Source organism: Tenrec ecaudatus, chromosome 12 (genome assembly GCF_050624435.1).
Source record: "Tenrec ecaudatus isolate mTenEca1 chromosome 12, mTenEca1.hap1, whole genome shotgun sequence".
Lineage (NCBI taxonomy): Eukaryota > Metazoa > Chordata > Mammalia > Afrosoricida > Tenrecidae > Tenrec > Tenrec ecaudatus.
Genome location: NC_134541.1, coordinates 21,174,613 through 21,188,545, shown reverse-complemented (window position 1 = coordinate 21,188,545; position 13,933 = coordinate 21,174,613). Strand labels below are relative to the sequence as shown.

The following is a 13,933-nucleotide window of genomic DNA, read 5'->3' as shown; positions in this document are numbered from 1 at the left end:
ACCTGAGCCCTTAATATCAGCTCCTCATTTTCCCCTCTCCTTCCCCACTAACCCCTCCCTCATGAACCCCAATAATCCACAAATTATTATTTTGTCATATCTTACACTGTCCGACGTCTCCCTTCACCCAATTTTCTGTTGTCCATCCCCCAGGGAGGAGGTCACATATAGATCCTTGTAATTGGTTCCCCCTCTATATCCCTCCACCCTCCACGTATCGCCACTCTCACCACTGGTCCTGAATGGGTCATCTGTCCTGGGTTTCCTGTGAATGCTACATCTTTTTCTTGCAGAGCTGTTTGGACCACCAACTTTGCCACTAGCCGTCCATTGTGTACCGAGCAGCTCTACAGTCGTTTTATGTACTCTTCTTTTCATTGTGGTAGAAAACCTTTTTTGGCGAATGTTCATTTTGTTTTGTTTTCTTGGCTGCTGTTTTGAGAAACCCCCAAACGAACACATTTATATAATCTTAAATTACTTCCCTAAGATTAGGCTGTCTACTCCCATAAAGATTTATAGTCTCAAAAAAAAAAGATGTATAGTCTCAGAAACCCTACAGAGTAATTCTATTTTGTCTTCTATATGGGGTCACTATGAGAAGAAATTGATTTGATTTGAAGGCAGTGGGTTTTAAGAGCACGTTTTAGAGCCTAAGGTCCGAACATAGGAATATGTTAATTGCCCTTGCCTCATAATGTCATATTTCACTTTCTAAAGGAGCAGTGCCTTGTTATAGCTCCACCAGTAGATCCATAAAATCCTGTATAAATGCAAGGCTCATAAACATTTAGCATAGATGATTTCTCACCACAACAGGTCATACATAGAAGGTGCCTTTTTCTGTGGGGAGTTATAAACATGATCTAGACGCCTGTAGTGGTGTGCACAGTGACCTTTGCTGTATCCTAACAGTTACATTAAAATATTTGGCCTCGTTTGTTTAGAATTACTCTCTTTGTTGGGTTCTTTTGCAAAATAAAAAATCCTCAAGCAAGATAAAGAGATTTAGACATAGCCAAGAGCCTCTACTGAAACCTTCCATCAGGACTGTATTTAAAGCATTCTGTTTCCATGGTTTGTGTTATCTTAGAGCAGGGGTGTCGAACTCAGTTAAAACGTGGGCCATTTGGTCCAATAGACAAGATTCACGGGGGCCACATAACATTTACAAGTTTTGTTAAATTTATATGTTGAAGTGAGGATTCAGGAATATGGATAGGATAATTAAAATACTATATAATTGCCTTTATTTAAAGATTTATTTTATTTTACATACTTATAAAACTAAAATTATTCTTTTTTTGCCTGAAACTTGCCAGCGCTTTCCTCCTGCTAGTTTTCACTTACCTCTTAATGTGTGACCAGAAAATATAACAAAGTGACTAATAAAACGCACAAAATGTTGGACAGCTGACAAACGTGATGCACAATCATAATGGCTTCCCTCTAAAAATGTTAGCTAGCGCTGCCGCTTGGTATGATTAACAGCACAACCCAGAGCGCACGTTTTAACTATTTCACTATTGGGATCTGTCTTCAGTAGTTAAAGGATTAACGAGGGAATTGTGTGTGCGGTATTGCTGCGATCTCCCCTAAGCACTGTTTTCTTCATAACAATTTTTCCTATCTTCATTTTATTTCAGAGCATTGCGGGCCACAAAAAATTTCCTCGAGGCCCTCATGCAGCTCCTTGGGCCGCCAGTTTGACACCCTCTCTTAGCCCTATAAGACCAAGCGCCACCTTGTAACATTTAATTATAACGTTTATTATAAATCCATGGACAAATGTGACAATTTGGTTACATTTTTAAAACATAGCAAATTATATGTTATTAATATATTTTGGTTATACATATTGATAACTATGAAAGTAAAGAATAAAAAATTTTTTTTCCTGAAATTAAAAATTCATGCATTATAGGGTTAGAGTATCTTGTGAGTTGATCTTGTGTGACCAACCTCTGTGATCCCTACTTTGAGTTAACTCTGTTTCTTATTTTTCACAGTGAACATAAAGATTCTGAAAAGAAACACAAAGAGAAGGAGAAAACCAAACACAAAGATGGCAGCTCGGAAAAGCATAAAGACAAGCACAAAGACAGAGACAAGGAAAAAAGAAAGGAGGAAAAGGTACAGTATTTTTAAGTGGTGCTGAAAAATACAAAACAGTCTATTTTTGTTTTCTTTTTTAAAAGCAGGTAGTAAGAATATCTTCATTGCACAGTTATTTTTTTGTAACGTAAGGTTTGTTGTCAGGTGTGAAAGGGTCTTCGTTAAGAGACTCGAGCTGACTCCTGACTTTGGAAGACTAAATCCATTGCCATCATGTTTCTCACCCTTAACACATCTGTCCATGTTTCTGCTGTATTTGTTCTCTATGGTGAATGGAGAGAGGTATCACAGGTAGTAGCATTCTGGGACTGTTCCTTTTTTTCTTTGAGGGAAAGTGCCTGATTTGGGGAGGACCTACTGCCATGTTGAGGGCTCGTCCGTTTGTGACGAACCTTTTCATGCACTCATCTTTCTGGGATGGAATACTATGGTATGCAGATCTTTAAAGAAAACATTACTGCTTTTATCGTTTTTGTATTAATGCAGTCAATACTTGACAAATTCAGGCAATTTGAAATTGGAAATGCAGTGGGAAGAAAACAACTCCTTTTCATCTCTGACTTAACTGCCCTCTATCTTCCCTCATTGTCTTTTGTGCCCTTCAGATACTCTCAGGTGTATGTGTGTCTGTGTGAGGATTTTTGAACGATCGTGTCTGAACAGTGTATAGTGGATAGTTTAGGAGAGGGAGGAGAATACGGCTATACTTTGCCTGAATCAGAGAAAGCAAGAAATAGACTTTTTTTCTTCTCGGCACTGCCAATGGCAAATCCTTGGGAGGGTGGAGTGTATTTTTTGAGGGAAAGAGACCTACCATGATTTATAGGCAACAATTTTGAAAGGTTGTTTTCCAATTAATTGGGCAAATACTCATCCTGAAGAACTTTCTAAAACTAGTCTTAGAACAATGTCCAGTGCCTTAGTTTCACTCAATTGCCAACCTGGGATCAAGATGCCCAAGAGTTGAAAAGTCCTGTTCCTCTAAGAGAGCGCGCTGCTGCTTCAGAGTCCATCCTCTCAAGATACTAATCCTATACTGCCTTTTGACCTTTTAGATTAGAGCTTCTGGAGATGCAAAAATAAAGAAGGAAAAGGAAAATGGCTTCTCTAGGTAAGATCCTCTGCTCTGTTGACTTTACCTTCCCTATGCATGTCCCGCAAGTCAGCTGCCCACTTGCAGTGTTGCACATTAGTGGAGCGCTTTAATCATCTGGAGTGACACATTTTCCAGGAAGTTCTTTGAGTGGGGAAAATGTAGAGGAGATGAGTGAGTACATAAAAGTCCCCCTTTTTATTATAGATTTTAGTGTACATAAGCTGGTGTAGCCTCCTCACTATCTGATACCAGAACATTTTCATCACCCTAAAAAGAAAGTCCATATCCATTAGCATTCGCTCCCATCTTCTCCTCTCAGTCTCTCTCAATCACGAACCTGTAGGTTTGTTTATTGGCAGGAAGAGATTCTAACTTAAACTTAAATTTTTGGGATGGAAGTAGGTTAGGAGCTATATAATAAATTTTAAATCTATATGCACCTGTAGTTCACCCTGAGTTCTATGTATAATGAATAATCATATAGATGTTACTTCACCTGAATTTCAGATAGCTCTTTCAAATACTGTAAGTTTATGATCATATAGTTGTACTCCATTGAATAATAAGATGTATTGCACTGTCTCCTGCAATGTGTTTTGCTTCCTTAAAACTTTAAACTTGCAGTTTGATTTGAGAAGAGATTGAAAACTCATGCCCTCTACCCAAAGTCCTTTAGTCAAGGAGCAGCAGATGCCCTCTTCAGTCATGTTTTGTAACTGTTCGAGGAAAGAGAATATAAAAGCCAAGGAGGCATTAAAGCTGTAAGCTCCCTGGGAATTCTGATTCCCTTAGCTACAATGACTGTGGTAATAGGGTAACTCATCGTTATTTGTGACAATACCCAGGTCTTGTACTAATTAATACTAAGATATGAACAGACGCTGGATATCGTATGTAACCCTCGGTTCCGTTTCAGGCTTTTGGGGATAAAGGATTAGGAACCACACCTTCAGCCTGGGTGTGTGGATCACTTTGCTGGATAGCTTGCTGGCTTACCCCCTTTTCTTGTAGGGAGTCCATAGGCTTTGGCAGTTTTTTTAGTGCTTTGTTGGAAGACTGGTTTCCTTTAGGTCTTGTGACCCTTTTCACTTATTTTTTACTGTCACCTGTGACAGTAATAGGACCTAGCAATTATTTTGCTAGTTGATAAATGAAAATGAAGAGTTAGGTATTTTTGTACTTGGGTAGGGTCACGTCCGGGATTTCAGAGTGGAGGTCAGGTGTGTGAGGTAGGGCTGGTGGGAGACAGCTATAGAAATTGCAATTTACCTAGTGTTCTAAATTAAAGAAGAAAATCAATGTCTTTAAATCATCATTGTGAGGCACTCTTTGTGTCTAAAATGAATAAATCCAAGCGGGAAGTTCTGTGTAGGTGTCCTAATTTTATCAGTATCGTTCTTGTTTTCCTATAGCTGGATTTTGAGATATATTGTTAGCAGATTTTTTAGAGCTTGAGGCACTTCGTTTGGAAGTAAATTTTTACTCTTATTACTGAAGCCTGAATTTTAGCTTTTTTTTTCTTTTGTATTTTAGCTTTTCAAGTATAATGATAATCGGTTCATATTGTTTGGGGATCTATATATTATAAACCCAAACCAAACTCATTTCTATCGACTGATGCCAACTCATAGCAACCATCCAAGAGAGGGTAGATCTTTCCCTGTGCGTTTCTGAGGCTGCAGTAGAAAGCCTCTTCCTTCTCTAGAGAAGTGGCTGGTGGAACTTGTGGTTCACAAGCCAGTACAGAACCACGATGCCATCAGAGCCCCTTCAGAGGCTTAAATAGATCATGTATAAAAGGCAAGGTTTATTTACGTTCTTTTCACGTTTATCGTGCTGTGAAATGAAATCTACAATATTATGAAAGACTTTACCTCAGTATAAGTGTCCTGAACCCCAATCTTGATGTATCTCTTCCCGATCCATGTAATGGGCATTTCATGTTGTCGGCCTTCACAGGTTGTAGTGAAAATTAAGGGAGAAAAAGTTCTTATGGGAAACCTTGAGGTTATATTGTTGTTTCCCTCCCATTAGATGTCTAAGTGGGCTGCTTTGTCTTTATATATGTAACTCATGTAGGGTAGGTGTTCTCACCTCTTGGTGACCAGCAGCTTTTTTCTCCTTAGTCCACCACGAATTAAGGATGAACCTGAAGATGATGGCTATTTTGCTCCTCCTAAAGAAGAGATAAAGCCATTGAAGAGACCGCGAGATGAGAATGAGTGAGTGTTTCTTATGTTTGGCATTTGAGAAAGGGAGTGGCTTAAAGCATAAGCACCGTGTATGTCTCGGAAAAACCATTAGTTGACTTTTCATTCATTTGAATTTGTGATTGATGTGGACAAGTGATTTCTCCTTGAATCATAATATGAAAAGTGGGGTTTGCTAAATAAATAAATATTGTGCTAGAGATGTACATGGACAATTGTGGTGGGGGAGTCAGAAAGTTTGTGGAACCGTGAAATCCGAGGCTAATACAATTTTACCACAAATTTTTGATGATTCTTGTGTGTCTGTATTGTAAAACAGAACAACAACAAACCCTATTTTCCTGATTATAAAGGTAATGCCTATTTATTGTCTATAATTCAAGTGGTGCAGAGTTCCTGATGAACATTTAAGTTAATTGCAAACATTTCCCCAACCAACTTTAACTATCAACACATACTAAGTGAAATTTCGTTTGTATAGAAGTAATAAAATTGCCTTTACTAAAAATTTGAAGGTTTACAATGTTCCTCTTTTATCAGTGAAGTGGATTTCTACTACTTATTTTCAGTTCATTCTAGGAATCTACAAACAATGAGGTAGAACGTGGGTGTAGGGAGAAGAGAGAGACACACAGTAAACTTCATACTGTACGGAATTCATCTCTTTCCCTTCCCAGCCAGTTTCTTCTGTTAGGTACCCATTGGTTTGGTTTCAGACTTCTACCTTAACTTATATGATGGTTGTTGCTGCCTATTACCCTTCTATTCCACTTCCTTTCCATGCTATATATAATACAATGTTTATTTTAGAGCCTGTACAAGGTGATGACTATTGGTCCTTGGTCTAGCCTTCATGCCATTTACTCTGTGTCCAGTCCTGTTGCCCTTGAGAAAGCTCAGCCAAGAATAACAACCACCACACCTGCCTTGAAGATTCCAAGAGTTTGGAAATCTTGATCCTGAGTGAGAACTGAAAACTTCTGAGTCATTTTAATGTCATATTCATGTCCCTCTTTCTAGTGCTGACTATAAGCCTAAGAAAATTAAAACAGAAGATACCAAGAAGGAGAAAAAGCGAAAACTAGAGGAAGAAGAGGTTAGTAAAGAGACATGGTCCCACTGTGGCTTGAATTTGGGAGTAAATGTTTCCATAAAACAGTTTTTGAAGGCAAATAGGGTTTGGTCTGTTGTTTTGCTAACACTGGCAGGGGGGAGTGGCAAGGCAACACACACACCCCACAGGGAAGGAAGGAATAACTGCTCCTAAAGTTAAAGCCCTTTTAGTTAGCCATAACCCTCCTCGACTCTCTTCTGCTAGCCTTCCTAGCCTAAGAAACTCATGCCTGCTCCTAACAGTTGAGAAGAATTTTCTTGAGAAACTGCGGCTGCATCCTACAAGAAAGGCCTTAAGGAGGAGGATACATTGAACACCCTAATGGGGGTACGAACTGTAGAGAAGTGATCCGCTCCAGATGTCAACGATTGGGGTTCCCTGACAGCTTGGCGAGTCTTTGTCATGTATTGAGAAGATCCAGGAGAAACAGTCACAAGAAACTACATTGTGCCTTACAGTGTGGGGGGTTTCCCCTGTGAATGTTCTTTGGTGCTCTCTCACCTTTAGCAGATAACTGTCTTTAGCTTCCCTTTTTAAAACCTTCTAGTGTGTGTCCCTTGAAGGTAGCTGTGTGCCACCACTGCTCCCCACGGGCTCCCAGCGCTGCTGCTCATTGTGCGCCTCCCTGCTCCAATCAACGAGTGTTCTGGCCACACTGGCCTCCGTGGTTTCCTTTACGCACAAAGCCCATGCTGTTCCCTCTGCTGGAAACATGCATACTCTTTCCTCCAGTTCCAGGCTTATGACCTTTCATTTAAAGTACTTTTCCAAGGGCTCTACTGATGTTTGTGGTAGGCTAAGAATAAAATAAAATGTGGTCTTTTGGAACTTTTTCTTACAGGAAACATTATTAGCAAGGAATCAAAGAAAGCTGTGTCAGAAATGCATGCACTCTACTGGGAGCCGATGGCTGAGCGAGTGTAACCCTTAGACTGCATTTGACATTAGCCACCGACTCAGGCAGAATGCTCTCAGTCTTGCAAAGCGAAGGACTTGAAATAACAGCAATAATGATTGGATTTTAGTCAAGGTCAGTGAGTCTCAGGGCCTGCCGTAGTGGTAGTTAGGATACTATTAGTAACTCCAATTAATTAAATGCGTGCTAGGCACTAGCCTACATATTTAATATGTACCTACCCTTACAACTATAACGTTATTAGTATTTCCACTTTACAGGTAGAGAAATAGAAGCGCATTCAGGTTAAATCTTTTGCCTTGGTTCACAGTTACTAACTGGTAAAACTAGTATTTGAACCTGTGCAGTCTGCTGCCAGAGTTCGTTAGAACACTGTCTTCTAAACTCTCATACCTGCCTTTCCTCTAACTTCTCAATGAGGGCGGAACTATCTACAAAGAGGTCACAGTAAGAATATTAATGAGTTCATAACCAGGATAGAGATGGCTAGCTAGCTCCTGGATGTAGAGAATTGCAGTTTTACCTGACAACTAGTCATTTATTCCTTTAGAAGAGAGGGTGGCACGTCTTTGTCATGTTATCTATCGGAAGCAATAGTCCCTGGAGAAGAACAACATGCTTGGTGAAGTAGAGGACCAGTGAAAGAAGAGGAAACCCATCAACAGATGAATTGGCATAGTGACCACAAGGGGCTTAAATGTAGCACCGGTTGTGAGGAGGTATAAGGCCAGGCAGTACTTCATCTTGTTCGAGGAGTCACTGAGTTGGAACCAGCTTGATGACACCAAACAACAAGGATTATAATTGGCAGGAATTCAAGTTCGTGAGAGCCTACTTTTAGTTCTCCATGCTTCTCTATTGTTTTCATGTTCATATTACATTTGTGCAAGATAAGGTCTCTGAATTTGGAAGCTATTAGTAATAATGGTTAAACCACTTGGAAGAAAAGAATGATGGACTTCATCTTTTATTTTATTTAGCTGCTCTCTCCTTTCGGGAAAGAAAATACAGACTGGAAGGTCTTGGGAAATGATACAGTTTTGTGATAGGGACCCCAGATGGCAGGATCAGTTGCTAAGCTGGTTCTTTTATATCTCCCATGTTTGTTTGTTTCTGGGAATTTTTTTAAGTCTCTCGGTGACTGATTACCCCATTTGAAGCTTGAAAATATACATTGTAGCCAGTGGTTTCCTGATGGCACCATCTGCATGCCTGTTCAGAAGCTTTTAAGAGAATGTCTCAACTAAAAAACATTTCCTTTTCCCGTTCACAGCCCTAAATAGTAAACATGTAAAGTACTGTTATTTTCTGGAGCCTTCCCCGTTTACTTTTACAAACTCAACTGCTGTCAAGTCAGTGCTGACTCATAGCGACCCCTCTGGGTTACCAAGACTGTGTTTACAGGACTAGAAACCCCAGTCTTCCTCCTGAAGAGCCTTGGGCTTAGTTTCAAACTGCCAACCATGTGTCTCGTAGCCCAACTACACCACGAAGCTTCAGATACTCTTAAGCTTTCTTAAATACACATGTGGCATTATATATAGGTTTTCTCTCTGGTTATTTGCTTATAGGTCAAGTTTATTCCTATCTTTATTGTTACCTAGTTATTCCTTTGAGTCACATTCTGTTTATTTTTCTTATATACTTGGACACCCCACTACCAAATTATGGTCAGTTGTATGACCTTGAGCCGATAACAGACCTTCTCTTTCAAAGTTTATTCATTGTAACTTGAAGAGGTCAAATCAAACTTAGAAGAGTTCTTTCCTGCTCTACCTTCCTGTAGCTGATTTTAAAACTACCTCTCCTTTGTATGCCTGACTTATAATGGCTTAGGTTATCTTAAATATTGGCAAAGGGAAGCATTCTTCAAAAAAGTTGATTTTGCTGAATTGGAGTCCCACCCACCCACCAGTGAATATCATATAGTTGTGTGAGTCTGTGTGTGTGTGATTTACCTCATGTGTTGTGGAGTTGCATTTTTAGGTGATGTTCTCTTTAATTATATGTCTCTCTTACTAGGGTATGTAGGGTCTCAGTTCAGAAGGAAGCATAGAGAAACTCCTTCATTTCAGGACCTCCCAAATATTGCTCACTATGTGATAAGTCTGTAGAAACCAACGGGTGATGTGATAGAAAGTATCCTCGACTAGAGTGAATGGGAAATATTCTTTTCATATTGAAATTTAGGTACCTGACATGAAAGCTTCCCATCTCACTCACTATTGGATTGCCTTGGAAGAGGTTTAGTTGAGCAGATGTAAAACAAGTAAGGTTAATAGACTAGGATTATTTGCCCTAGTAGTGGTTTTCTCAATTCCTTTGTTGTTAAAAATTTCCATGGCTCTTTCCTTGCACACGTGGTTTAATTGATTTCTAAAGTAATTGGGATACTCAAGAAAATAAAGCTCCAGAGCAGAATCTTAGGAAATGTATTCTGTCAAACAGTGGAATTGTACCCCAAGACCTTTAGTTCTAATATGAGTCTAGTTCTTTCTTTTACAGTTTCAAAGTTTTTCTTCTTAATGCCCCGCCCCAGCCAAACGACTTCTAGCTCTGTGGTGAACCCTTGTTTACGTATTCTCATCATGCTTCTTTGTAGGATGGTAAATTGAAAAAACCCAAGAGTAAAGATAAAGATAAAAAAGTTCCTGAACCAGATAACAAGAAAAAGAAGCCGAAGAAAGAAGAGGAGCAGAAGTGGAAATGGTAACACCTGGGCACTGGGTCAAAGTCTTAGCTCTCTTATTCCACAACCTCCTTGAACAAGACAGTGGGTTTTTAAAGTCAGTAGCCTGATCCTGGGGAGGGGGCTGGGGGGGGCGGGGTGAGCACTTAGGAGTGCTTTGTTTTTAATAAAATAAAGCTATTGAAATTTAAGAGGTTATTAATGGAGGTCTGTGGTGGATTCTCAACAAGTGCATGTTCTTTGTCATCAGTAGCTCGTTACTATGTTGGTATTTCCCCTTTCCCTTTGGAGCCTTGGCTGTGTTGGACCCCAAAACAAAGAGGCTTACCCTATCCCAGCTGGTATGTGAACAAGTAGGTGCCCTTAAGGAGTTTAATTTCCCATTTTACTTTTTGTGGATTGAAATCCTTACCAGTGTTGCCATTTTTTTTAATTTCGCGAGACCATGACCTTTGATTTTTAATCTTGTTTGGGATTAAGATTTGTCTTTAAAATTAATAATGTTTGGTTTGAAGGAGAACATTCTTTGCTACACTGGTGATGTTTTTCTCCAGTCCTTTTGCTAAACTTGCACAATGCTTGATCCACTGTGTTTAGAAGTAGAAACAGCAGGAGCACTTGGTCTCTTCAATGACAACTCAGAGGCTGCCCATTCTCGGAAGTCAGCGGGTTTGCCTCCATTCCATGACTCCACTGGCCATCTAGGCAGAGAATCTAAAAGGGCAGGCAGTCCAATTTTTACTATTCATATTGCAATGCTGCATAGATAATATACATACTTCACAGAAGCTTGGCAAATGTACATTTCCCCCATAGGAACAAGTGTTATGGCAGAACATACAAACTCCTCCATAAAGAAAACCTATTTTAAAAACACAAGTACCCCTATTAATAAGTGTTCCCCATTATAGCTATATAGGATTTCAGTCACTGACTGGGTTAAGTACACCTTTGTGTTATGACTGGCTTGTTGGAACATAAACCCCATCTCAATTCTAAGCAGTTGATTCTTCACAAAGACTTAGAAGCTGGGGACTTAAAAGACATTGCCAGGTGTTAGGTAGGTCTTAAAAAAAGGGTTTGAGCTCAACAAAAGTTAACAAGCTATAAGGAGTTATGGTTATAATATCTGAATACCTACTGTTAAAAGATAAGGACCGGTAAATGCAATCATTGATAGCAATAAACTTATGGAATATGGATCATTCACATTTCTCTCTAATCAGATAAATTGATCTTACCCTTAGCTTCTAGGAATTTGTGGCGTGTGGCTTTTATTTCTGATTGGTAAAATATGCCCTAGGTAGTATTGTACAGTACACCGCGTGGAGCTTGTTAACTGCATTAAAGGGACATGACTTTGGACAGTGGGTATTGCTTGTCCTGTCTTAGGCATTTCTAGCATGCTTGCCCTTTCAGCCTTTCAAATAAATCTTATTGTAAAATTCATTACTAACTTGAATCTGCAAGTCATGTGTGTCATAGAGAAATCATTTTAATGTCTGAAAGTGGCTTTTTAAAAAATTCATCTTACTGTGGTAAAGTAGATAATTGTGGCGTAGTGGCTACGTATTGGGCTGCTACTTCAAGGTCAGCAGTTTGAAACCAACCAACTATTCCTTGGGAGCAAGGGAGCTGGGCTTTCCACTTCCACCAGGAGTTATACAGTCTCGGTGACTCACAGCAGCAGTTCTGTGCTGTCCTCTTAGTCAGCATTAGTTGACTCTTAAAATGTGAGGGTGAGGACATGAAGCAATCGCAATATGTAATTCTTAATTGGACCCTGGCCTATAAATTTTTATATAATTGGGAATTTTAAAGTGTATTGATTGGGTATTAGAATGATACTAGAGAATTCCTTACCTGTACTAAGTTGTGATAATAGTTATGTCAGAACAGGGGCAGTTATGAGCCCAGAATTGGCTTGATGGCCGTGAGTGTGCATTATTTTAGTTCATCAGAATAAAAACTGCGACTTAAAAAGATAAAAGTCATGTAAGAGATATTTGCTAAACTGTCTGGAGGTCAGGTAGTATGTCAGCCATTTATTTGGAAATCGGTTCAGCCAAAATAGGAAACTTGACAAGAGTCTAAGTTATTACATACAGGCAGTTATCTTTGATTGCCTGAACGTGCCAGAAACTCACTGTTCTCTCCCACTGAATTTTATTTCCCAACCTTTCTTTTCAATTCTGTACTTCTGTTGTGTCCCCTGTCCTCTCACTTCTCCAGTCTCAGGAAGCCTTTTCCTCCATCGTAATAGCTAAGACATATCTCTGCTATGTATACCATCATGGTAAAACTGACTTGAAACCAGTTCAAAACAATGGAGTTAGAGAGCCAGCAGAAACAACCAAATCTCTTATGCAGCAGATTTTGACCTGAGTAGGCACTAGGCAATGATGCCCTGCTCAAAGATGGGACTGACTGTGCTTCTTTAAAAATGTCAGCTGCCGTCTTTAAAGGGGCCAAACCCTGGCCAAAATTTGCCATAACTCCTGCCATTTCCATATGTTGTGGAGCTATTTGAACGACAGTCTCTTTTGTCGTGTGTGGTGTGTGTGTGTGTGTTTTGTATTTTCTACCGTCCACTCTCTGCACGCACCAAAAATTTGTGGAAGTCTTATTATTTAATACTTACTTTCTAAGAACTCTTCGAAGCTCCCTGATTGTGTGTAGGAGCAGCCCTGGAGTATATTGGTATCTTCCCAGGCTGCAAACCTCAAGGTCAGCAGTTCGAAATGAATAGCCACCCCACAGAAGAAAGACAAGGCTGTCCGCTCCTGTAAAGAACCACAGTCTAGAAAAGCACAGGGGCAACTCTCCCCTGTCGTCTAAAGTCACAGTGAGTCAGCATTGAGTCACTGGCAGTGAGTTTGGTTTTTTGGATGTATGTCTGTAATAATTGTAGTTTGTGGTTGAGAACATAGACCAATACAGCAGATCACAGGTTTACAGTTCAGTGACATTGAGTACATTCTTTGATTTGGGTGGCCATTCTCAGCTTTGACTTCTGAGTTGTTTCTCCCCAGCAGCATAAATTACTGTCCCCTTAAATTCTTGCCTAATATTCCAAGTTGCTATTTTCTATTTTTTCTTGTAGATAGTTCTTCAAAAAGCATAATACTCCAAGCAGAAATTGTTTACTAGTTGAAGGCTTTAGGAGAGTGATGGTTTACCAATGAGCACAGGGCAATTGCTTCAGGGATTCATCCTAGCTCTAGGAAATCTGCAGTCTGTGAGGGTTGTGTATTCCATTCTGCAGGATTTTGCCATAAAATCCTCAATCAAAATGTTTGGTATTGATCCAGTTCTTCTGCTCTCATGGCCAAGGTAGGGAGTGGAGAGGAGCGGTTGTTCTTGGAGGAAATAAGCCTCATACTCCTTATTTTTCTCATGTAATTGACTCCTATTCTTCTGTTACTCCAAGTAGAAACCAATTACTGTATGGTATACCTTGAATGGCCATATGAAGGCGTGTAAGATCCAAAGCACCACACAACAGACTAGGAGTTCAATCGATCACTAGACATGCTATTAGGCCAACTAACTGTTCCCGAAACGGAACAAATCTCCAAACTAAAACCTATGAGCATCTGGGCTGAATGTAATAATCCTCTGGTGACTCATGATTGCTGTTGCCGATCTAAATGTATCTACCACACATTTTGCCAGTTCAACTTTTTATGTGTACAAATTATTGACAGCAATTAACAATAATCAGCTGTGCAGCCTACTCTTAACATGCTGTCTCTTTTCACCATTAGCTATCCTCTCTCCTTGTCCTGCGTAA

The 13,933-nt window shown here is 39.7% G+C and overlaps 1 protein-coding gene across 1 annotated transcript in view; it reads left to right on the top strand.

Moving 5' to 3' along the window:
* The window catches only part of TOP1 (DNA topoisomerase I), a 90,025-nt gene that overhangs the window by 43,681 nt on the left and 32,411 nt on the right, over positions 1-13,933 (top strand). Inside the window, exons 5-9 of the mRNA XM_075528749.1 lie at positions 2,010-2,133; positions 3,171-3,226; positions 5,338-5,433; positions 6,442-6,517; positions 10,054-10,160. Coding sequence (XP_075384864.1) covers positions 2,010-2,133; positions 3,171-3,226; positions 5,338-5,433; positions 6,442-6,517; positions 10,054-10,160 — 459 coding nt within the window. The remainder of the gene's footprint in view (positions 1-2,009; positions 2,134-3,170; positions 3,227-5,337; positions 5,434-6,441; positions 6,518-10,053; positions 10,161-13,933) is intronic.